The 25,341-nt window shown below is 39.5% G+C and overlaps 1 protein-coding gene across 3 annotated transcripts in view; it reads right to left on the bottom strand.

The window, feature by feature from the left end:
* ADAM10 (ADAM metallopeptidase domain 10) overlaps positions 1 to 25,341 on the bottom strand; it is a 124,457-nt gene that overhangs the window by 81,957 nt on the left and 17,159 nt on the right. For 2 of the 3 annotated variants that reach the window (XM_058665778.1, XM_058665781.1), the window contains exon 2: positions 9,592 to 9,742. In XM_058665778.1, coding sequence (XP_058521761.1) covers positions 9,592 to 9,742 — 151 coding nt within the window. Of the gene's footprint in view, positions 1 to 6,790; positions 6,917 to 9,591; positions 9,743 to 25,341 lie in introns of those variants that run through there. The other variant, XM_058665780.1, reaches the window with a different exon arrangement.

Raw genomic sequence — 25,341 nt, 5'->3', positions numbered from 1 at the left:
AAGAATCTAAAATTCAGAATCAAAGTTGGAGTCAATTCTTAAGTGCAATAATTACTAGTTCAGGACTCCTGTCTATGAAATGAAAACTATAAATTCTAACTATCTTGTTACAGGAATTAAGGATTACAATGCTGCTAAGTCATTAGCACAGTGCCTGGCACATAGCACGATCATTACTTATCATACGATCATTACATGTCTACAAAGAACAAAGTTTTTGTTCAACCTTGTTGTTATTATTATGTATTTGTCAGACTTACCAACGCCTTTCCATTGGTTCACCCCCAAATGCATGCAGCACCTCCCTGCATTCACCACCACAGAAGCCCATGAAGTCACATTGTTCTACAGTTTTTGTTGCGTTCAATCTCTAGAGTATATCTTTTTTTTTTTAAAGATTTATTTATTTTTATTGCAAAGTCAGATATACAGAGAGGAGGAGAGACAGAGAGGAAGATCTTCCATCCGATGATTCACTCCCCAAGTGACCACAACAGCTGGTGCTGCGCTGATCCAAAGCCAGGAGCCAGGAGCCAGGAACCTCTTCTTCCGGGTCTCCCACACGGGTGCAGGGTCCCAAGGCCCTGGGCTGTCCTTCACTGCTTTCCCAGGGCACAAGCAGGGAGCTGGAAGGGAAGTGAAGCTGCTGGGACTAGAACCGGCGCCCATATGGGATCCCGGGGCGTTCAAGGCAAGGACTTTAGCCACTAGGCCATGCCGCCGGGCCCTAGAGTATATCTCTATGTGCCGGCCCCATCTCTGGAGGGTTAAATTTTGTTACTAAAACAAAAACAAACAAACAAAAAAGCTAAACAAAGTATAAACCCTATGCTTGCTCCAGCTTTCTACCTGGAATTTTCTAGACTACAACCAATATAGAAGAAGCTCAAGAAGAGCACAGCTACCTCACTAAGTCACAGAGACTGGGAGAGTGGGAGAAGTATTTGCATTTGGTGGGCAACATAGCAGAAAGAAAGATGCAACGATCAGAAACCACTCTGCAAAGCTGCACCGTAGTTTACCATTTTTCTCTGGCTGAATGCTAAGATGGATACATAGAAGCATACTTTATAAACGGTGGCCATAGTACAACTATTGGGGATCTGTCAATCAACCAACTGTTCCATACCTCAAGGGTGGAACATTCAAAATCTGATCAAGCACAGAAGAGAGGACCTTATTTGACATTTAACAGAGAACCTCCAGAAAGCATTGCTTAGGAACAAGGACAAACTAGTCCTATAACAAAGACTGCTTTAGAGAAAGCTCAAAAACAAGCCTCAAGGGGTGGGCATTGTGGCATAGGTTAGGCAGCTGCTGAGGACACCCACATCTCCAAACAGAGAGCATAATTTAAGTTCTGGCTACTCCATTCCAATGCAACTTCTAAATAATGCGCCTTGGAGGCAGCACACAACCCAAGCTACCTGGGTTCCCACCACCAAGAGGGAAAATTTGGGTGCAGTTTCTCATTCGTGGCCTCATCCTGGCCTTGCCTGGGCTGCTGCAGGCACTTGCAAAAGGAACCAGTATATTGAAGATATTTTTCCTTCTCATCCCTCCCTCTCAAAAATAAATCTATACCCAATCCCTACCCACCCCAAAACTCAAGAAATCAAGATTGGCAACACACAACTCGAACTTAAAAAAATGTCCAAATATTTAATAAATTGTGATACATGCACTCCTTGGAAAAGAATTTAATATTAAAAGGAACAGAGCCCAGTGCAAAAGCCTTGTGGCTAAATCTCACCTTGCATGAACCAGGATCCCATATGGGCACTGTTTTGTGTCCATGCTGTTCCACTACCCATCTAGCTCCCTGCTTCTGGCCTGGAAAAGCAGTTGAGAAATGCCTAAAGCCTTGGGACCCTGTACCCACATGGCAGACCTAGAAGAAACTCCTGACTCCTGGCTTCAGATTGGCTCAGTTCTGGACATTGTGGCCACGTCGGAAGTGAACCAGCAGACAGAAGTCCTTTCTCTCTACCTCCACTTCTCTCTATAGATCTGCTTTCCAATAGAAATAAATAAATCTTAGGGGAAAAAATTATAAAGGAACAAACTGGAACCGGCATGGTGTCACAGCAAGCTAATTGTGCATCACCTGCAGCACCGGCATCCCACGTGGACACCAGTTCAAGTCCTGGCTGCTTCACTTCCAATCTAGCTCCATGCTAATTGTCTGGAAAAGCAGCAGAGCATGGCCTAAGTCCTTGGCCCCTTCAACCACATCAGAAACCCAGAAGATACTGCAAGCTCTCAGTTTCATTCTGGCCCAGCTTTGACCACAGTGACCATTTGGGGAGTGAGCCCAAGGATAGAAGATAAATAATTCAGTGTGTGTGTGTGTGTCCTTCTCTCTGTAATTCTGCCTTTCAAATAAATAAATCTTTAAGTTCAAAAAAAGAAAGGAAAAAAAATTAATCTCTATGACCACAGGAAAAAAAATGCTGAGTTTAAAAGCCTGTCTCTAAAATTTATATGCAAATGCAAATGACCCAGAATAACAAACAATTCAAAAAAAAGAAAATTAGAAGATCTGTACCTGACTTTAAGACTTATTGTTCTAGTTATCAACATATTGCCCTTGAGTTCCTAATCCATACCGTCTAGTTGAATCTTACAAACACTTCTCCTTTTGACAACCACCATATGTGTTTCATCAGTAGAACACTCTGAAGTGGCATGGCAGGGGAAAGCATCTTTCTGACCAGTTCCAGGGTGCTTTCATCCCAACTTCCAGAGGCATATATACATGGGACATCCTTTTATACTCATTCTTCAACAAAACTGGTGTTCAGCTTTGCCTGGTAGTCCCTTGCTGACCAATGTTGGCCTACTAACTGCAGAGCAGCTCTGGCCCAAGAGAAAAGTTCTCGGATGACTTGTCATTCCCATACCAGTAATGTGTTAATCTTAACTTTGAAGAAAGGGCCCTCAAGTTTATCTAGATTGTGGATTCATGATTTTCAAAGAATATACACAAACTGGGCCTTTACCTCACAGTAATAGTACAAAAAAGGAAGTATGATAAATCAACTTTATCAAAGGATCTGACTCAAAGTCACAAAACTAGAAGTAAGACTGGAATTCTAGTATCTGGTTGCTGTATATTGTTCTTTCTACCATACCCCAAATGCCTCATAAGCAAGTGATGAAAAGAGTTAGCCAGTACATGCTGAGTGTTGTAGACTTAATAAAATATTATCACAGTCTTTCCCAAGTCACCTTTTAACAAATACAAGTAAGACAAACAAATGGAAATATAGCCTCAATTGACTATCACTGGTGTAAATGTGCTATTTATTTTCCTCTATTTCCTCCATAAATTCTTTTTATTAAAGCTTGAGCCACGTTCTGTAGTTAAATTCTACCCCCTTTTTAAGTGTTTCCTTAAGCAATGTCAGTTCTTTTTATCATTATACATAATATTGCCATCAGGAATAAACTTTAGATTTCTTTCAAGAAAGCAAGTTTCCCATACAAAAGACATTATTTCCACTAAGAATGTTTTCCTGCTCTAACATTTAACCACTCCATTAATTTTATGGGTCAACAGCACTCATATTTTGTCTCTCACCTTGATAATAGCAGTTTTATTATAATTTTGTTGATTTTCCTTATAGTAAAGTTATGAAGAACAGAATGAAGTTTCAGGGGGTCAAAACCAGATAACAAACATATTTGAAAAAGTGCCCTATAGAGACACTGATATGCAGTTGTATCAATGATAGCTGGGTTTCCTCCCTTAGGCTCTAGAAAAGCACTCTAACCCACAGCAAACGCACTGGAACTATCTCTGTTGCAAAGTAACATGGTCAATTATGTTAAGGATACAATCACCTAAATCTCCTGCAAGGTCATCTACCTTTTTATAAGAACAGTTAAAATATAAAATTGCCTTTTCCTTCAAAATTGCTGTATTAGTTCATAATAGAGTAGTTCTGATTCTCAGAACAAAGCAGCAACGAATAAAGGTCCATAACCTTGAAGGGAAGCCATCACAAGGCAAAAAGCCTCAACTACTTAAATACCTTGGCTATACAGAGAGAAAACCTGTTTTAAAAAATCAAATATTATGGACCAATTATCTATTTTATTTCCACAACTACACTGAGGCAAAGTGTAAAGTCCTGTTTTTCAAATTATCTTATAGAAACCCTGTATTTTAAAAAAGGGGAGGATAAAGTAGCAAAACAAGTCTGAAAAGGAGAAAACATCCATTGCATTCTTTACTGAACAGTAACAAACAATAGCCACAGAAAATTCTAGAAATCACCAGTTAGAAAAACCACACTTCTAGGCTTAACTGATAGTTCTGTGGTAAATAAATTTTGCCTCACATAAGGAAATACATCTAAACAAGGACTCACAAAAGTTACCAAGGAAGACAAAAATGAGACTAAACCACTCAATGTGTAACAAGACAAACAGAGCAATAATGTGAACTTTACTCAAATAAAGGAGAGCTAGTGGGAAGAAATTCCCGTGATTACATGTATTATACACATGACTACAAAAGAAGTATCTACTGAAAAGGAATCTAGGTCTTCGATTTAGCCAAATAATGAATGACCTTTTCATCACACTAAAATATTGCTCCATCTTAGGATATATAGGTTGAGTAGCCCTTGGCCAAAATGTGTGGGATCAGAAGTGTTTTGCTTTTCATAGATTTTTGTATTTTGGGATATCTGCAGAGACTTTACTAGCTGAACAATCATAGTCTGAAAATATGAAATGTTCTACAGCGTCTTACATTTTCTATCAGGAAAGCTCAAACTGCTGACAGGAGCTCCAAGATGACAAAATACAAGACACTTTGCTGGTAAAAGAAAAAATAAAGTTCTGATCTACAAAGAGTAATTAATAGGTTCAAATCTAAAAGAATATCAAAAAAGAACCAGAGAAGAGGTTAAACTGATAAAACTGGAGGCCAGCATTATGACTCAGTTGGCAAAATACCACATAAAACATTGACATTCCATGAGTGCAGGTTTGAGTTGGCTGCTGCAGCTTGCAATTAAAGTGTCTGAGAAGGCTGCAGAAGATGGCCCAAGTGCTTAGGACTCTATCACTCTCATGCGATACCCAGATGGAATTCCTGTCTCCTGGCATCAGCCTAGCACAGCCCATCACTGCAGCCATTTGGGGTGTGGACCAGTGAATAGATGGATGGAAGGATGGATGGATGGATGGATGGATCTATCTCTCTCTCTCTCTCTCTCTCTCTCTCTCCCCCCACCCGTGTGTATGTGTGTTTCTCTGTGTGTGCACTGCTTTGTGTCCTGGCTGTTCCACTTGTAATTTAGTTTCCAATCAATGGTCTGGGAAAAAGGCAGCACATGTCCTAAATGTTCAGATCCCTTGGTGAAGCTCCTGGCTTCTGGCTTCAGCTTAGCCCAGCGCTAGCTGTTGTACCATCGAGGAGGTGAATCAGCAGAGAAATCTTTCTGTAATTCTGACTTTCAAAATACATAAATAAATCTTTAAAAAAAGAGAGAGGTAAAACTAGTATTGTACATTTTTGCCGCAGAAATGCCATCCATTGTTAAGTTTAACAAAAAACAACCTCTAGGATCTCTTAAAATACATAATTTTTTACAAAATAAGTTTAATAATATTTTATATTTTGATTCTACATAACATACTGGAATACCACTTTAGTCCTATATTGATCTATGTGAAAATTTGAATAAATACCTGTTTGGGATTTATCCTTGGTTGTTAGTATGGATGAGAAACTCTATTGCCAGACTATATAGTGATTTTCATACAATAATTATAGCAACAACTTTGCGATTTATGTATATTTTAATGTATGTGGTTTTTTTTTTTATTATTTTACTTATTTGAAAAAGCAGTAAGATAGAAGATGAAGGAGAGGGAAATAAAGTGGGGAGAGAGAGATCTTTCATCGTCTGGTTCACTCCCCCAAATAAACACAGTGGCTGCAACTGGGCCGGTAGAAGTAATGAGCCAGGAGGTTCCTCTGAGTCTGCATGAGGGTGTAGGGGCCCAAGTACTTGAGATATTTTCTGCTGCTTTCCCACGCACATTAACTAGGAGCTGGACTGGAAATGGAGCATCAAAGGCTTGAAGCAGTGTCCATATGAGATGCCAGCGCCACAGATGGTGGCACCAGCACCAGCCCTTAACGTATGCCCTTTGGGGTAACTATCACTGAAGGAAAACATAAGGGATCATCTTAATTCTTAGCAGATCCTGTGTGAATGTCTTGAGATACTATTTAAAAGAGGCAATTTTAAAAAGCATTAATAAATATCTGAAGTTGTATTTAAAAAAGATAATTATGATACAGATTATTTTTTTGGTAGGAAGTAATTACATATGCACTATTACTGAATTATGTTTTTTCCTATTGCAAATACACGTCTGTTTAAACTTTTTAACTCTTCATAGTGTGTTATCTTTAATAGAATGAAAGCCAAACATGTCTAGTCACAATGCATAACACAGTACACCTTATACAGACTGACTCACACTAAACTGCAACTGACCTATCCCAAATATAGTCATAACAACTATAAATACAAAAAAAAAATTAAAAATATGTAAAAATAAAATAGAACTAATTATAACCAATTGGTACTAGCCAAATAATCAATCATTTGGATATAAATATGGAATCACACTTTTAACTAAGATGTGTTAGAAAGCATTATACTGTCCATTTTTAAGGTACAAGTTTTAAGCATAATAATTGAACAAATCTGAAATCGAATCAATTCTTACAAACGCAGTGTATTTATGTAGTTAAACATACTTCTTTCTCAAGCACCCTAGAGAACTATTCACAGGATCATGCAACATGAGATCTCCCAGGTTCAGATCCTTTTTTCAGACTCTCAGCCAGTAGTTCTTTCTTCTGTGATTATCTACAACATTTTATCTGTAAAACACCACATCATATTTTGCCTCGTATGCAATGACTTGGATACATCTCACTGCTCCTACTTTGTCCATGTTTGACTCACATTTCTACTATCCATGGTCTACTAGGTAAAATAACTAACAGTCACTAATCCTTTTTCAGATGACTAAGTGCATGTTCACTTCTGTATGATTCCTCTCTCTCTCTCTCTCTCTTTCTCTCTCTCTCTCTCTCTCTCTCTCTCACACACACACACACACACAAGGCTAGAGATTTGGTTGTGCCATATACTGAGAAGAAATTATATGATAAACTTAATAATATAGTAGGTATCCAGACCAAAGACAGCTAGAATCTTACCTGTTCTGATGGGCAATCAAATCATTTTTAGAATATAATATCAAGTATGTTTTAATATAACCACTAAAAGCACAGGAAGGCTACTGATTGCTTCTAACGTCAAAGCAGTAATTAAGAATGATCTTCAAATATCTGAAGGGTCATAAAAATTCACATGAATTGCTGCTGCTAAAATTTTTATCCAGCAAAACAAACTTGAAATCAATATTTTTTCCCTTCTTTAAATCAAGGCAGATTTTAGAATTTGAAAGTACTTTTTCAACAATAAATAATACTTCTATAGTATGAAAAATATGTAATACATTTTCATGTGTAAAATATTTTAGGTTTCATAACATTTCTGATTATCTCAGTTTCCTTCCATTAAAATCTTAAGCACCTGTACTATATGTATAATACAATATTAAATAGTACCTAGAATGTCTGCTTGTAACAAATAAGAAAACACAGTTATAGAAAAATGAAAAACATATACATGAAAAGGAAAATACAAATAAAACGCCAATGGTTTAGATAAGTAACTCAAAAGTTCAGACAAGGTATAAAGCATCTACCTGACAGAAACTGCATCATGCATTTAGAAGTGATCAGGATTTAGGATAAATAATGCACGCAACAAACTGCATCACAAGTTTTCAGAAAGTTCAAGGAAATATATATTATGAAAAAGCTATCTCAAATTTTCGTTATACCACAGTAAACTTCTCTACTCCATTTTTTTCAACAACCTTGTTTGATGGACCTTCACATTTGATATAATCGACAAATACTTAGAAGTTCATTCTGGGTGAAATACACATTTGATGCTGGTAAGTGGAATAAAGTTAAGTTTCAAATAGTAACTATGACTAATTTACAAAAAAAAATCTGAAGATTAAACTAAGAAATCTGGTGAACAATCATTAATGGAAGACATGTGGGCAACAAGTTGACATGAAAAACAGAAGCCTTTACCAAGTCGCTTTGTAGCAGTATGTAGAATAACCTTTAATGAAAACAGAGGGGAAGTCAGCAATCCAACCAGGAAGTGAAAAGAAGAGATCTTGATCAAGGCTACATCAGGAAAAAACTACAAAAGGAACAGGTCTACTAACTGCAGCAGGTAAGACAGAAAATCTAACAAAGATCTCAAATGTTTTATATCCAAGAGCCTCTAACAAACAAAAAGATAAGACTGTGAAGATTTGAATCACTTATGTCTGATTCAATCCTGGGCTATATATGTAAAGCGATTTCATTTTTGAGCCTCAACTTCCTTAGACACAAAATAATATTTATTATGGCCAGGCTGAGAAGATCCACTAAGAAAACGCATATAAGGCATCTATAATTCACTGAATAAACTTGATTTTATCTTTCTTCCTTGGCTGCCTTTTCCTTTTTTTTTTTAACCCTCAACAATTTTTTGAGAACTGAATGGTACAGTATGTAACTTGTCCATCAGCTGGCATTTTAGAACGGATAAAATTAAGTTAATGAGATAAGTAAATTCAATGCTATACAGCCAGTGATTCTCTGCTAGAGCAGATGATAAAAAAAATCATAAAAACACAATCAATGTGGGAAATTCTGAACACAGAATCTTCTTTAAAATATGAATGCTCTTCAAAAATTTCACAGAAAGTGGTGGATACTCAACTCAGAAGTTAAGATGCCCGTATCCCACAACTAAATACCAGGGTTCAAGCACAGGTTCTACTGAGATTTCCGTCTTCCTGGTAAAGTACACCCTTGTAGCAGGTGATAGCTCAGGTTATTTGATAACTACCACCATGTGGAAGATCAAGCCTGAGTTCTCAGCCCCGACAACAGCCTGGCCCAGCCTCAACCAGTGGAGCCATCTAGGTAGTGAATCAGTAAATTGGAGCACACTTTAACTCTCTGTCTGCTCTTGAATAAATAAATTTATAAACGTATAACATGCTTTCAAAACACAATGGGTATTATGAAAAAAGTAACCACGAATTTCTTATTTTTTTTTGTACCACAATAAATTTATCTTTTAATTCCATCTTTCCATGAATTTCTGAACTCCCTGGGTATCTGCAATCTGATTTCACAAATTCAAAAATATTTAAATTTGACTATTTCCTTCAGCAACAGTCACAAGCTCACATATTTAAATGTATCATGACAATGGTTGAGCCCAACATCCTATTATTTGACTATTTCCTTAGCAACACAGAAGGACAACCAAATTCCTGTGGAAGCTGAATTTCCAAATAGGGACCTTTCCATTTAAAGAAGGAATATTAAATATACAAATTTCTTCTTCAACTTGATGAATAGGGAAGAATTTCAGATACAGTCAGTTAGGTAACAGATTTACTCACCGCCCATGAGCATGGAAATCCAGACGCAAAAACTGGTCCTCATGTGAGACCGCTCTTTTGGTACGCTGGTGTTTTTGGTGCAAGGAATCCACATTGTAAGACAGTCCTTCATAATGTCTGATATATTTATTTAGAGGATTTCCATACTGGCCTGTAAAAATTAGACAATAGTTTTAATCAGTATCATCTGAAAGTCTTTCTCAGTCTAATATGATTTCTATGATTATTTACAGCATCAAAAACACATGAATTGTGTCAGACACAAATAACATTACCTATTCAACAAACATTATTTTTATGTTTTATAACTTATTATAATGGAATTTTGACCATACACACACGTTTGGGTGACAGCTGTAGATTTGATTCAGTGTTCCTTATCAGGTTGAGGAAGTTTCCTCCTGATAGGTGCAAGGTGAGGACTTTAGCCACTAGCTACTGTGCCAGGCCCTATTTTAAATTTACCTTTGTTTTATCTGAAAAGCAGAGCAAGAGAGAACCTCCATCTGTTGGTTTACAACTTCAACTAGTCCCAATAGTCTCCAACATGCATGATAGGGATCCAAGTACTTGAGCCATCAACTGCTGCCTTCCACGGTGCATTAGCAGTAAGTTAGCTTGCAAGTGAAGAAGCCAGAACTCAAAACAGGAATTCCGACACAGGATACACACATCCCAAGCGACGAATTAACAACTGCACCACAGTTTTTTTCTTTTTATTTATTAATATGTTAAGTTAAACTGATGAGTTAAACCAATCTGGTATCACTGATACCAAACTACTTGATCAAACTGTTCCATTCAATTAGCTGTGATTTTATTCAGTATTCTTATCTGATTTTTGGGAAATACTGGCCAATAATTTTCTAATACAATCTTTTGTCAAATTTTAGTATCAGAGCAAAAGTAAGAGAAAGTTGAGAAATAATGTTCTTTCAAGGTTCTGTACAAATTTACGCAACTTGACTCTTTTTCTTCCTTAAATGTGTCGTAGAATTCATCAATGAATCCATCTTGGCATTGGAGGATTTTATTGTCGTTTTTACTATCATTGGTGGTGGTGGTGGTGTGTCTGTATGTAAAAAAAAATTAACTAAAATTTCAATTTCATAGAGTTAGGATAGCTCCTTATTTTTCACTCAAATGCCCACACAGCCAGGGATGGGCCAGGTAGAAGTCAGGAGTGGGGAATTCCATCCAGGTCTCCCAGGCGGATGGCACAGACTGGAGTACTTGTGCCAGTAACTACTGTCTTCCAGATGCAACAGCAGATGCTTAATTGGAAGCAGAAATAGCCAGGACTCAAATCAGTGCTCCAGTGTGAAATGTAGGCTGCCCATGAAGCAGCGGAACTCACTACACCCCAGCACGTGCCCCAGACAACTGGCTCTAAAAGATTTTACGCGGGCCCAGCATGGTGGCCTAGCAGCTAAAGTCCTCTCCTTGAATGCCCCGGAATCCCATATGGGTGCCGGTTCTAATCCCCCAGCAGCTCCACTTCCCATGCAGCTCCTTGCTTGTGGCCTGGGAAAGCAGTGAAGGACAGTCCAAGGCTTTCGGACCCTGCACCTGTGTGGGAGACCCAGAAGAGGTTCCTGATTCCTGGCTTCGGATCAGCACAGAACCGGCCGTTGCAGCTCACTTGGGAAGTGAATCATCGGACAGAAGATCTTCCTCTTTGTCTCTCCTCCTCTCTGTATATCTGACTTTGTAATAAAACTAAACAAATCTTTTTTAAAAAAAATAAATAACTAAATAAAAGATTTTAAACAATGTGTGTGTTTTTTTTATCATTTGTATTTTTCATCTCCAGTGCACTTCATTCCTTTGTCTGGATCCCTGTTTTTTTCTGATGTTTGTTTTCCCTCAAAGTAGATGATTTCCTTTAACATTTCTTCTACTGCTGATACATTTTTCCAGTTATAATATCTGAACAAGACTCTATTTTGTCTTTATTTTTTTAAGATTTCTTTTTATTACAAAGTCAGATATCAGAGAGGAGGAAAGACAGAGAGGAAGATCTTCCGTCCGATTATTCACTCCCCAAGTGAACGAAACGGCCAGTGCTGCGCCGATCCGAAGCCAGGAACCAGGAACCTCTTCCAGGTCTCCCACAAAGGTGCAGGGTCCCAAAGCTTTGGGCCATCCTCAACTGCTTTCCCAGGCCACAAGCAGGGAGCTGGATGGGAAGTGGAGCTGCCGGGATTAGAACCGGCACCCATATGGGATCCCGGGGCGTTCAAGGCGAGGACTTTTAGCCGCTAGGCCATGCCGCTAGGCCCCTGTCTTTTCTTTTTTAAAAGATAAAAAGATTGGTTGCTGATTGCTGTGAAAGTGACCAAGAAGAAAATGTATAAGCAATGATCTCACCTACTATCCCCTAATCCTTGATCCTTCCCACTCTGATCAACTGTGTAAACATTATCACTAATAAAATTAAAAAAAAAAAAAAGTGACCAACAGAGGGACAGATTCTAGCCAGCTCTGGGCCAAACAAAAATCAGGAGCCAAGAACTCCATCTGGGTCTCTCACAGTACAGGGGCCCAAGCACCTGAGCAACCACCTGCTACCTTCCCAGGAGCATCAGTAGGAAGCTGGTTTGGAAGCAGAGCAGCCAGGACCTGAACCTGCATTCACATATGGGATGCTGGTATTGGAAACAGTGACTCATCTAGGTGCATAAGAACACTGGCCCTCTGTTTTTAAAAGGTACTGTCATTTACACAGAATTGTAGATTGACAGAAATAATCTTTTTCATAAGGCTTATGAAATGTTATTCCATGCTCTGCTTTTCTTTTTACACTTTCTGATGAAAAGAAGAAAAAAAATCTATGGTCATCCTGATCTTTGTTCCTCTTAGTATAATGTATCTCTTGCCCTAGAAGCTATTAAGATTTCTCGCCTTATTATTGGTGCTCAGGAATGTAAACATGACATGCTTCACTATAGTTGCCTTCGTATTTTTTCAGCTTTGGCTTCAATAAATTCCTTGGGTCTATGAGTTTGTAGTGTAGATTTTCAGTTATTACTTCTTCAAAAAATTTTGATGCTCTTCACCATTCCTTCTCCCTTAAACAGTGGATTTGGCCATTGAAAATTTTCCCACAACCCACCAACTTCTCCATACCTTTTCATTCCTCTTGTTTCACACTAGGCAAATTCTAATGCTATCCTCCAGTATACCAGTATTTTGCAACATCTAATCTGCTGTTAATGCAATTCAGGACATTTTCTACCCAAAATATGGTTGGGGGGGGGGTGGCACAGCAAATAAAACCACAACCTGCAGTGCTGGCAAACCTGTGCCACTGCAGGTCCAGCTGTTCTACTTCCAAATCAGCTCACTGCTATCACACCTGAGAAACAACAGAAAATAACCTGAATACTGAGCCCCTGCACCCAACTGGGAGACACAGACGAAGCTACCGCCTGGCTTTGGACTGACCCAGCTCCAGTGGTTGCTTTTTTTAAAATTACAACTTTCGTTATCTATAAATTAACTTTTATAATCAATACATTCAGGAACAGCAACAACAAGAAAAACTGGATTGAAATCCTAACACTTCTAAGCAATGAACAAAAAAAGAGCTGACTGTTTATATCTTTCTTAAGTTTCAGATTTTTCTTTTTTATTTTTAAAATGGAGGCAATAACTACCCTAAATGCATATAAATTGCCTAACACAAAGGATGACATACAAGGATCACTCAGTTTAAATTATTATCAAATTACTTCACACTTTTCTTAAAAGCATTCTTAGGAGATGCAAAAGAAATAGAGTTGTAAATCTTCGCAAAAATCAAAGAAGATACAGTGAAGCAAATACATGTGAGACAACAAAAGCCACTATTATGGAACTTGAAACAAAATCAAAACCAAATAATGGAATCAGACTTCAGACCAAGATACCTCATATATTTTACAACATGTTTTTCATTTATCTGAATGACAGAGTGTCAAAGAGAGAGAAGCAGAGGCATTCATTCCTCTGCTGGTTCATTCCCCAATTGCTAACAATCAATCTGGGCTGTGTCACACGAAAAACCAGGAGACAGGAACTCCATATGGGTCCCCCTGGGAGAGGCAGGGGCCCAAGCACCTGGACCATATTGCACTGCTTCCTCAGGAACCTGAACAGGAAGCTGGATCTAAAGTGGAGCTACCAAGACTCAAACGAGAACTCATATGAAATGCTAGCAACCCAGGCAGCAGCCTGAGTCACTATGCCACATCAGCCCCTTCAATATTATCTTAAGATATTTTTCACTTGTATTCCTTTGATGGCGCTATCTGGATCTAGAATTATATTAAATAGCTGTGGTGAGAGTGGGCATCCTTGCTTGGTCCTGGACCTTCACAGAAATAGTCCTAGCTTTTCCAAGTTCAACATCATATTGCCTATGGAACAGTCATATATTGCCTTGATTGTGTTGAGGAATGCTCCTTCTATATTCAATTTGTTTAAGGTTTTGTCATGAAAGGACAAAAAGGATTCCACTTTATCGAATGCTTTATATTGAGATAATCACGGTTTTTTACTCAACTTGTAAATGTTATGTATCACATTTATTAATTTGCATATGCAGGAGTCAAGTTACCCTCTTTGCAGATCACATGATTATCTACATATGGAAATTGAAAAAAAAAAACTGTACTAAGAGACAGCTAAACTCATAAGAGAGCTTAATAAACTTGCAGAATATAAAACCAATACACAAAAATCAACACCTTTGCAAACATGAACATTTCCATGGCTGAGAAAGAATATGAAAGATCAATTTCATTTGGGGCCAGCTGCTCCACTTTCTACACAATTCCCTGTTCCTGCCCTGTGAAAACATCCTACACGTGCCATGCCAGATGTGGAAGCAGCTCCTGTCTCCTGTCTTCAGACTGGCTAAATTCTGGTCATTGTGGCCACCTGAGGACTGAATCAGCTGATGGAAGATCTTGCTGTCTTTCCTTCTCTCTGTAAATCTGTCTTTCTGAACAAAAAAATCTCAAAAAAAAATCAAATTAAAGAGTTCACAGAGGCAAAAGTTCTGGCCTTGGACATGACAGGATCCCATATGAGGGCCAGTTTGTCTCCCAGCTTTTCCAGTTCCCATTCACCTCCACGCTTATGGCCTGGGAAAGCAGTAAAGGATGGTACAAAGCCTTGGGACCCTGCAGCTGCATGGGAAACCCTAAAAAAAGGTCAAAGTTCTTGGCTTCAGATCGGTGCAGCTCTGGCCTTTGCCAGCCACTTGGCGAATGAAGCAACAGAAGAAACATCTTCCTCTCTGTCTCACGTCTCTGCACATGACTTGCCAATAAAAATAAATCTTTTAACAAAAAATCAATTTCATGGGACCTGTGTGGTAGCCTACCAGCTAAATTCCTTGCCTTGCAAGAGCTGGGATCCCATAAGGCTACTGCTTCTAATCCTGGCAGCTCCACTTCCCTTCCAGTTCTGTGCTTCTGACCTAGGAAAGCAGCCACGGATGGAGCAAAGCCTTGGGACACTGCACCTGTGTGGAAGACCCGGAAGAGGCTCACGGCTCCTGGCTGCGGATCAGCTCAGCTCTGGCCATTGCACCCACTTGGGGAGTGAGTCAGCTGACGAAAGATCTTCCTCTCTGCCTCCCCTCCTCTCTGAATATCCGATTTTCCAGTAAAAAATGAAATAATTTTTTAAATCAAAATACAAGAATTTTTTTAATATTTTGGAATAAATTTGGTCAAGAATGTGAGAAATTTCTTTGATGGAACAGTAGATGGAAAACCTCTCCCTAAAGTTGTTGTGGTGGTTGTTGTTGTTGTTGTTGTTGTTGTTGAGACAGCGTGACACCAGGATGGTGGCACCTGCAGCAGGGGTGGCACGGAGCCCCAGCCAGAGCAGAGCGCACAGGGGCCTTGGGTTAGGCCAGCGTGGAAAGCTGAGAATGCAGGAAGATGAAAGCAGGGGAGGAGCCGGAGCAGGGTGACTCTGCTGGTGCTGTGAGACCGGCTTCACCACGAAGCACCTGGCTGCTGAGGCCAGGGCAGCCGACATGGATGCCTGCACCACGCCTGCTCTGTGCCTCACTTCTCTGTATATCTGACTTTCCAATTAAAAGATAAACTTTTTTTTATTTTTGCAGGACTTTTTAAATTATGTGATATGGTTCCATAAGCTCTGGAATTTACCCTTTTCCCTCCTCAAATCTCCTTCTCTCACCTGATATCCCCTAGATTATCACAATAATATAATCCTTCATAAACAGTCATAAACCCATCATTCTGCTATATAAGTAAATCCTGACATTGTAGGTATGGACAGTGGCAGAGTCTAGCATCCTATTGTCAAGAGGTATTTAACAGTTTCATTGAGAATCCATCTCTAATTTGTATCTTCACATCTCACTTTTAAAATACTTGGCTTCTAAAAAAGCAAAAAGAGTTCCACTAGCAAAAATATCAGAAGAAACCAAGAATAGCAAAAGTATAAAACCAGAACTTTTGAGATGTGCCTTGCATTTTAAGAAGCAAATGTAGAATCTTGATTAGAGTTTTGCACAGAATTTCTTTGAAGTGGACTGAGGGACCAGAGTACAAACTCAGCTCTGCAGAGCTCTGTGGCTGCTCCTCTGTCAGACAGTTCAGATAAAGTACTCTGCCGCTTCTGATTCCCTAAAACAATAACTACGGCTGTTCTAGCACAGCACATGTGACAAAAGGTCAACTATCAACATGGATGAGACATTATCAGGAAAGTTATTAAACAAAGTCATCTTTTTTCTGTCCCACACACAAAGGAATTTTATACAGCAACATGAAGTGAACTTTCATTGCCAAAGAACCTAATGATATTTTTCAATCTTTATAGCTGAAATAGAAAATGATTCACAGGGTTCATGTGAGAAAGTTAAAAATATCACCAAGGAATTTGACCTCATTATTTATTACACATATTAATATGTATTATTATGCATAAATAACAGCATTTACATGATCTCAGTAATGAGAATATGCTGAAAAATCTATTATGTAATTTCTCCCCAAATACTTAATCAACAGATTAAAAAGTGAAAGCAAATCTAAAAAAAAAATAAGCCTATTCTTTCACCCCCCCCCAAAAAAGCGATATTTACAAACTAACCCTCAAGAACTAAGACCAATCAGGAGAAAGAAATAAAAGAAATAATAAATAACCAGTGTGTGCTGGATTCACCTGAAACAAGGCCATGTGCACAAACTCCCTTCCAACTCCATGGCCATTGTCATTATGTTGGGGGCTTGAAGTCAGCCATTTTGGGAGGGGAGGGGCATATTTATACCACAGAAAATAAAAAAAGTTACAAATCAGATGATTTTTTTCCCCCTGAGAGCCACTACACTAAACAACACTGGGCATAACCAAATGATGGAAATATTCAAACAGGTAGTCATGAAAATAAACAGGATTATTCTAAGGAAAATGTACAAACACAAAATTCACCAGACTTTTGGTGTTGGCCCTAACCCTCAGAAGCCACTTGCAATGGAGGTATCCCACACTGCACCAGTTCAATCCAAAACTGCTCCACTTCCAATCCTGCTCCCTGCTAATGTGCCTAGGAAAGCAGCAGAAGATGGCCCAAGTATTTGGGCCCCTGCCTGGAGGAAGTTCTGGCTCCTGGCTTGGGTCAAGCCCAGGCTTAATTGTTGCTGCCATTTGGGGAATGATCTGCATATACAAGATGGGCCTCTCTCTGTCCCTCTCTGTAACTTTGCTTTTCAAATCTAATTTCTAAAATTTAAAAAAGGACAGACTGTACATGATCATGACCCATGACTACAAAAACATGAGTAAAACACAAAATAATCCTCTAGGTCTCTCCCACATGTAGGGGGCCAAAGCAACTGGGCCATCTTCCACTGCTTTCCCAGGTATATTATATATGCTCAATCAGAGATGGAGCAGCAACAACTCAAACAAGTACCCATACAGGAAAACAGCAATGTAAACTTGACCAGCTAAACCACAGCAACAGCCGCTCAGGCAAATCTTTTTTTAAAGATTCATTTATTTTTATTGTGGGGCCATCGGAATTAGAACCAGCACCCATATGGGATCCCAGAGCGTTCAAAGCAAGGATCTTAGCTGCTAGGCCACCAAGTCGGATTGTTTTTTTTGGTTTTTTTTAAGATTTATTTATCTTGGGCCCGGCACAGTAGCCTAGTAGCTTAAGTCCTCATTTTGCACATGCTGGCATCCCATACAGGCATTGGTTCATATCCTGGCTGCTCCACTTCCCTTTCAGCTCCTTGCTTGTATCCTGGGAAAGTAGTCAAGGATGACCTAAAGCCTTAAGACCCTGCACCTGAACCAGAGACCTAGAAGAGGCTCTTGGTTTCGAATTGGCTGAGCTCCAGCTGTTGTGGCCACTTGGGGAGTGAATCAGCAGATGGAAGATCTTTGTCTCTCCTCTCTGTATATCTGACTTTCCAACAAAAGTAAAAAATCTTTAAAAAAAAAAAAAAGATTTACTTATTTTAAGTGGAAAGGCAGATTCATAGAGAAGAGACAAAGAGATAGAGATCTTTTATCAGGTGGTTCACTCCCCAAATGACCACAAAGGCTGGAGTTGAGCAATTTGAAACCAGGAGCTTCCTCCAGGTCTCCCAGGTGGTTGCAGGGACCCAAGGACTTGAGCCATCCTCCACTGCTTTCCCGGCTGTAAGCAGGGAGCTGGAAGGAAGTGGAGCAGCCAGGACAGGAACTGGTGACTATATAGGAACTGGCTTCACAGATACAAGATGAGCCTTGCTGTCCATCAGGCAATATTCTTAAAATAGTCTTTATTTTCTTTCCTAGCATTTTATTAGTTCTGCTTTTCATATTTAAATATTTTACTCATCCTAATATAACGTTTTAATATTATAATATATAAGACTATCAAACAATGCTGAATATCAATACGTGAAGGCATTTCTATTTCTTGCCTAATTTTAATGAGAATATCTTTAGCTTTTCATCATATAATTCCAGTCATATTATGCTAAGGCTTTTTCTTCCCACTGCTATTTTAGAAATCAAGTATTTCAAAATTCACATAAAAACTTGGCATAAAAGTATTTTTTATTTCACACTGTATATCTTTAAATGGAAAAATTAAACATCAAATATTACATATACCTATTCTGTCTATAAAAATATCCCGGGGGTCAATATTGTGGATTTAGCCACCACCTGCAATGCTGGAATCCCATATAGGCACCAATTTGAGTCCTGTCTACTCTACTTTCAATCCAGCTCTCTACAGATATGCCTGAGAAAGATGGCCCAAATCCTTGGGCACTTGCACCCATGTGGGAGACCCTTATGGAGCTCCTATCTCCTGGTTTTATTCTCACCCAGCTCTGGAGACCATTTGGAGAATGAGCCAGCACATGGAAGACCTTTCTCTTACTTTCATTTCCTTTCTGTAGCTCTGCCTTTCCAGTAAAAATAAGTAAAATGTTTTCTTAAAAACCTGCACAACTTAAAAGCATTCTGATATACCAGATACATTTGATACCTGAGAGCTTATTATACTCAAGAATGCTTCAATTAAAAATTTAATTAAACAATAATGATAACAAATTGGTTGCAATAGCAATTAGAATTTGAGTACTTTTTTGTTAGGCTCCATTTTAATACTTACATTTTTCACTTAATTCACATAAGAGGCCTATAAAGCAAGAATTATTAGCTGATTTTAAAGACAACTAAGGTTTGAGGGACAAGTAACAGCAAACAGGAGACTGTGCCAAGAAATTGTTTTTAGTTTCAGTGATTTCATGAGAATCTACAATTCTATTATCCTCATCACTAACAAGTCAAGTCTGATACAACTAAAAAATATTAAAATTTTTAAAAAGCACATATAGTGCAGACCTTTCAAAAACTAAACTGACATCTACCTTTAAAATGAAGGAAAACATGAAACAAATTACTACAGAAGAATGTGCTATAGACTCATATTGTATCTGCATGCCTTCATTACCCAACCAGTGACTGAAACTGGCACAGTGTACTCTTCAGGAACCCAGGCCGATTTCCAACCTTTGCCCTACTTTCCTCAGCCAGACACCATAAAATCGCCTGTTTCCACATGCAGCAGTCTGGACCTACTCAACTGAGGTTTGTGCTTATTCTCTAAGAGCCAGCCAAGAACTCAGAAAGAGTACAAAGCTCTGTCAGCAAACCTCAACAGAAGCAAGATAAATGTCCACCCATCTCCCTGTGAACACATCGCGGCTTCCAACCTGCTCCTCTCTCGGACTCACTCCTTTCCAGTCTCTCCTGTGAGAGACCTTCCTGATTCTCCAGTTCCAAGCTGTCTACTCCAGTTTTAGATCATCTATTCTAATATGCTCCTTGCTACTTGTTGGCTTCTGCCAGTCCAAGTTCATTAATGTGTATGCTCTGAAAGGAAGAAGAAAGGGGAGTGGGAAGCAAAAGGAGAGAAGGGATCTGTTAACTAATTAAAAGGGCCTAGAGCAGTAGCTGAAGCTCTTGCCTTGCATGCACTGGGATCCCATATGGGCACCAATTTGTGTCCCAGCTGCTCCATTTCCCATCCAGCTCCCTGCTTGTGGCCTGGCAAAATAGAAGAGGACAGCCCAAACCCTTGGGACTCAGCCCCCACATGGCAGACCCAGAAGATGCTTTTGGCTCCTGGCTCCAGATCAGCTAGGTTCTGGTTGTTGTGGCCACCTGCAGAGTGGACCAGCAGAGAGATTTTTCTCTTTGTAAACTGGTCTTTCCAATAAAAATTTAGATTAAAATTAAGAAAGCCCAAAGGGGCTGGCTGTGTAAGCCACAGCCTACAATGTTGGCATCCCATGAGTGCCAGTTTGAGTCAGTTACTCCACTTCCAAATCAGTTCCCTGCTAACATACCTGGCAAAGTAGCAGAAGATGGCCCAATAAGACCTGGATGAAGCTCCTGGCTCCTGGCTTTGGTGTGGCCCAGCCCCAGCCACTGCAGCCATTTGGGGAATAAACTAGCCGATGGAAGATCTCTGTCTCTCTCTCTCTCTTTTTAACTCTGCCTTTCAAATAGATTTAAAAGGGGGAGAAGGTGGATTAGAAGGAACAGCAACAGAGGACCTTCTGTTTTTCAAATAAGCAAAAATTAAATATATATATGTACTCTGCTTAGAAATATTATCATTGTTTCTATCATATCAAATTTAAGCCAAAAGAAATCATGAATCAAGCAAGGTAACACCAAATTCAAATAGGAATCAGATTTTGTGTTCCATAAAAATCAGCATTCAAATCCTATATAGGAAACAAATCTATGATCTACGATCTATGAGGAGTTTTTCTTTTTTTTTTTTTCTCCCATAAATACAAAAAATGTTCTCCAATAATCTCTTAACTGAAGTAATATCCTCTTTCTTGGAAATAATACTGAAACTTCAGCACTTTTCTCCTCAAGGTTTTCACAGTACTTCAAGAAACCATCAGTACACACCTTAATTATCCCCCCAAATACATGAGAAACACCAACGCGACCTTGCATCTCAATGCCACTTCTGTGCCAGAAACTTCACTTTTAATGAAACAATTAGGGGAAACAGTCATAACTGTCTGAAAGATGGATATCGCCACCAAAGCTGATTGTAAACCAAAGGCCAGTGATCCGAATCAGGGAGATGGAAGGCACAGGGCTGAGGATGTGTCAAACACAGCCAGGTTAAAAAGGGCCTGGACGATCAAAAGCCAGGAGAGATCACTGGTCTCCTTTTGCTTCCACTTCTGCCCTCTTTCAAGTTGTCTATACTGCAGCCAGAGTAAGGATGTTCAAAGAAAGTCCCTCCACTCTTCTGCTCAAAACCAGCCAAACGTTTCCCAACTCCAAACGCTAAATGCAATTTACACAGCCGCACACAACTTGTAAAGGCACACCCCACTCACAACTCTCACCTGCTATCAGTCTGCCTTACTCTGTGAGCCGCACCCCCAGCAGTCTCTTCACTGTCTCTGACTGGAACATCTTCCCCCAAAGCAGGGCAGGTGGTCACACTTCATCTTGGTTATCTACTCAATTTTTTCAGAAGCTTTCCCTGATCAATCTATCAAAAAGCACATGTCCCAGCCATTGGCATTCAAACACTCAGCTTTATTTTTCTGCATGTAATTTCTAACTGACATCTGCTCCACCATCCTAGAGGACAGAACAGGGACTCTGGTGTGTTCACTGACGTATCTTCAGTATCTAGAACACAGTCAGATACAAAACAGGGGCTTCCAATAAATATTTATACAAATAATGACTCTACCCAAAAAAATTATAAAACAAGACAATCATTTCACCTAGCAGTTTACACTGCCAGTTGAGATGCCTACATCGAACATCAGAGTGCATGGGGTGGAGTTACTGTTCCAATTTCAGACACTTGGGGTACAGCAGGTGACAATGGTTCTAGTAGCAAGCTCAATGTCAACCCTGTGCCTTTGTTTTAGGAAGAATTTAAGGTAATTTATGTTCCAGTCTTTTCATACTGGAGTGGTTAGAGATGAGACTCAAAGATGGCAGGAAGTATATTATCAAGAGTTTTGTAATTGATGCTTGAATATGAATTTTATATAATGGAAAACGAACCCAAGAGGACTGATAATCAAATTTGTTGTGAATTTTCTGTATATTGAATGAATGAAGATAGAAATTGAAGATTAATATGTACATTTACATGATTTCATTTTTGTAAAAGGCAAAAGTGCATTTATGTGTGTTTATATATACTTGTATATACAAAGGAAAATGTTTCAAAGGATATCCTTTAACTTGTTCAAGTGATAACCTCTGGGGAATGGGATTAGAGGCAAGGGGATTTATGTGGCTGTCTGTATACTGGGTGGGATATTGTGCTTTGATTTCTGTATTTGAATTTTTAATAAATATGTATTATTTATAAAAAAAAAAAAAAAAACCCTGTGGGAGACCTGGACTGAGGGGATCTAGGGAGTGAACCAGCAGTAAAGATTGCACTCTAATGCTCCTATTCATTCCGTCTCTCTAATTCAAAAAACTAAAATGATGGTGCCGGCACTAGAGTGGTATGTTAAGCCTCTGTCTCAGACGCCAGCATCAAATGTGGGTGTCGGTTGGAGTTCTGGTTGTTCTGTTCCCAGTCCCACTCCTGGCCTATAGCCTGGGAAGGCAGCAAAGGATGACTTGAGCACTTGGGTCCTTGCACCCATGTGAGAGACCCAGCAGAAGCTCCTGGCCCCTGGCTTCAGATCAGCTCAGCTCCAGTCACTGTGGCCACTTGGGGAGCAAACCGATGACTGGAAGATCTCTCTATTGTTTCTCTCTGTAAATCTGCCTTTCAAATTAAAACTTAAAAATTGGGCCCAGTGGTGTGGCCTAGCAGCTAAAGTCCTTGCCCTGAACGCCCCGGAATCCCATATGGGCAACTCCACTTCCCATCCAGTTCCCTGCTTGTGGCCTGGGAAAGCAGTTGAGAACAGCCCAAAGCCTTGGGACCCTGCACCCATGTGGGACACCTGGAAGAAGTTCCTGGCTGCTGGCTTCAGATCGGCATAGCACCAGCCACTGCGCTCACTTGGGGAGTGAATAATCGGACGGAAGTTCTTCCTCTCTGCCTCTCCTCCTCTCTGTGTATCTGACTTTCCAATAAAAATAAAACAAATCTTAAAAAACTTAAAAGTTAAATAAATCAATAAATAAAATTATCTTAATTCTAGTCACCACACAGAAAAAAAAAGAAATTCTACAGATGCCTTGAGCATGCTTTGGAAACTTGTCTCTGCAATTAATCATGATTCATTGAACAAACTAGCAACATATTACTATTGTATCTAAGTTTTTCAACAACCATGGAAGTATATGGCCATAGCTTGCTTTATATTCCAACAGTTTTGCAAGAATTATCTTTATTTTTTAGTACTAAACTTCAGCAATGAGAATCTCAGCTTTGTGACACAGTAGTTGAATGACCTCAAATAGATTACCTACTTCCCTGTGCCTGTTTACTTCTATCTATAAAGCAGCTAAAATACAAATACCCATGCTTAACCATGCTGTTAAATAGATTAAACAGGGCCCCAGTGCAGTATCTAATGACCAAAGTCCTCGCCTTGCATCCGATGGGATCCTATATGGGCACTAGTTCATGTTCCAGGTGCTCTACTTCCCATCCAGCTGCCTGCATGTGGCCTGGAAAGCGAGAGAGGATGGATTAAAGCCTTGTGACCCTGCACTCACGCAGGAAACCTGGAAGAAGCTCCTGGCTATGGCTCCTGGCTTCAGATCGGCTCAGTTCCAGCCACTGCAGCCACTTGGGAGATTGAAATCAGCTGATGGAAGATCATTCTCTCTGTAAATCTGACTTTCAATAAAAATAAATAAAGCATTTTTAAAATTGATTAAACACACTAAGAAATAAATTGATTATAAATTCACCTGGTATTTATCACCTAACAATTCAGTAAATGACAGCTTAGGCTCTTTCTACTTGGACTCTGCAGCTTGGCTCCCACAAAGCAGGGTGGAGAAGAGCTGTTTGCCAGGACACAGTGGTGACTTCAGAGCACAGCATCAGCATTCAGAAGCACAGGAACCATGTGGGCTTAAGCAAGTACGCCCCACCAGTGCTCAGACAGAAAACTGGTCACACAGCACAAGAGGGTTCCACAGGCAAAAGGCAAAGTTGTTGGGGCCAAAGAACAGGTAACAGGCAACACGGATGAGAACTGCTGATTTAAGTTATAAAACAGCCCCCCAAAAGCAGGGCTATAATAATTACTGAATAGGGACAAGCACTTAAGCACAGCAAGATTTACGACACTGCTTAGAAACCCATATGTTACATCTGAGGATGGCTCAAGTCTTGCCTACTCCATTTCTGTTCCAGCTTCCTGTTAAAGCATCCTGTGAGGCAGTGGATAAAGGTTCAGATAGCTGAGTTCCTGCCACCTACATGGAAGACCCTAATGAAATTCCTAGCTCCTGGCTTCAGCCACTTAGAGAGAACCAGCAGGTGGAAGACATAGCTCTCTCTCTCTCATTCTGACTTTATGTAAATAAATAAATGTTAGCAACAATAAAATAAAATAACTAATTTGCTCGTGTATCAAAGACTTTACACTCAAGGTTTCTGGTCTGAGCAAAGAAACAGGGTTTCTGTGAACTGAGATGAGAAAGACTACAAATGAAGTCACATAGGAGGGGAAACAGGTTTGGTTTGGAGCATCTAAGTGTGATCCCCCAAAGAGACACCTAATTAGTAATTTCAAGCATGACTTTAGGATAAAAGGGCTAAGAAATATAAATATGGGATCAGTGGGATATAAGTTATAAAGCAACTACTAAAGTATAAGCACAGAAATTAAATCCAAAGACTTGCCATTTAAATAAACATGCAGTTTATAAACTAAAATCCTTTACGTATATCAAAACTGATTTACATGAAAGAAGACAACCTACAAGTCTACAAAAACAAGTAGTGTTCTGTTTAAAGCCTTAAACATAGCCCTGAAGGTGTTTATTACTGATACACTACTATAATCTCAGCCAGGCAAAATGAACTACAGGGCACCAGGCATTTAATGCAACAGTGAGTCACAGCTCAGGATGCCTGTAACCCACAGCCAAGTCACTGGTTCAAATCCTGGCTCTTCCACTTTGATTCGGCTTCCTGTTAATGCATCCCCTGGGAGGAAGCAGGCAATGACTCAAGTATTTGGGTGCCAGCCACCTAGATGAAAGATCTGGACTGAGTTCCAGGTT

The sequence above is a fragment of the Ochotona princeps genome, chromosome 6, assembly GCF_030435755.1.
Source record: "Ochotona princeps isolate mOchPri1 chromosome 6, mOchPri1.hap1, whole genome shotgun sequence".
NCBI lineage: Eukaryota > Metazoa > Chordata > Mammalia > Lagomorpha > Ochotonidae > Ochotona > Ochotona princeps.
The sequence above is the reverse complement of the archived record's forward strand: the minus strand, read 5'-3'. Positions and strand labels throughout refer to the sequence as shown.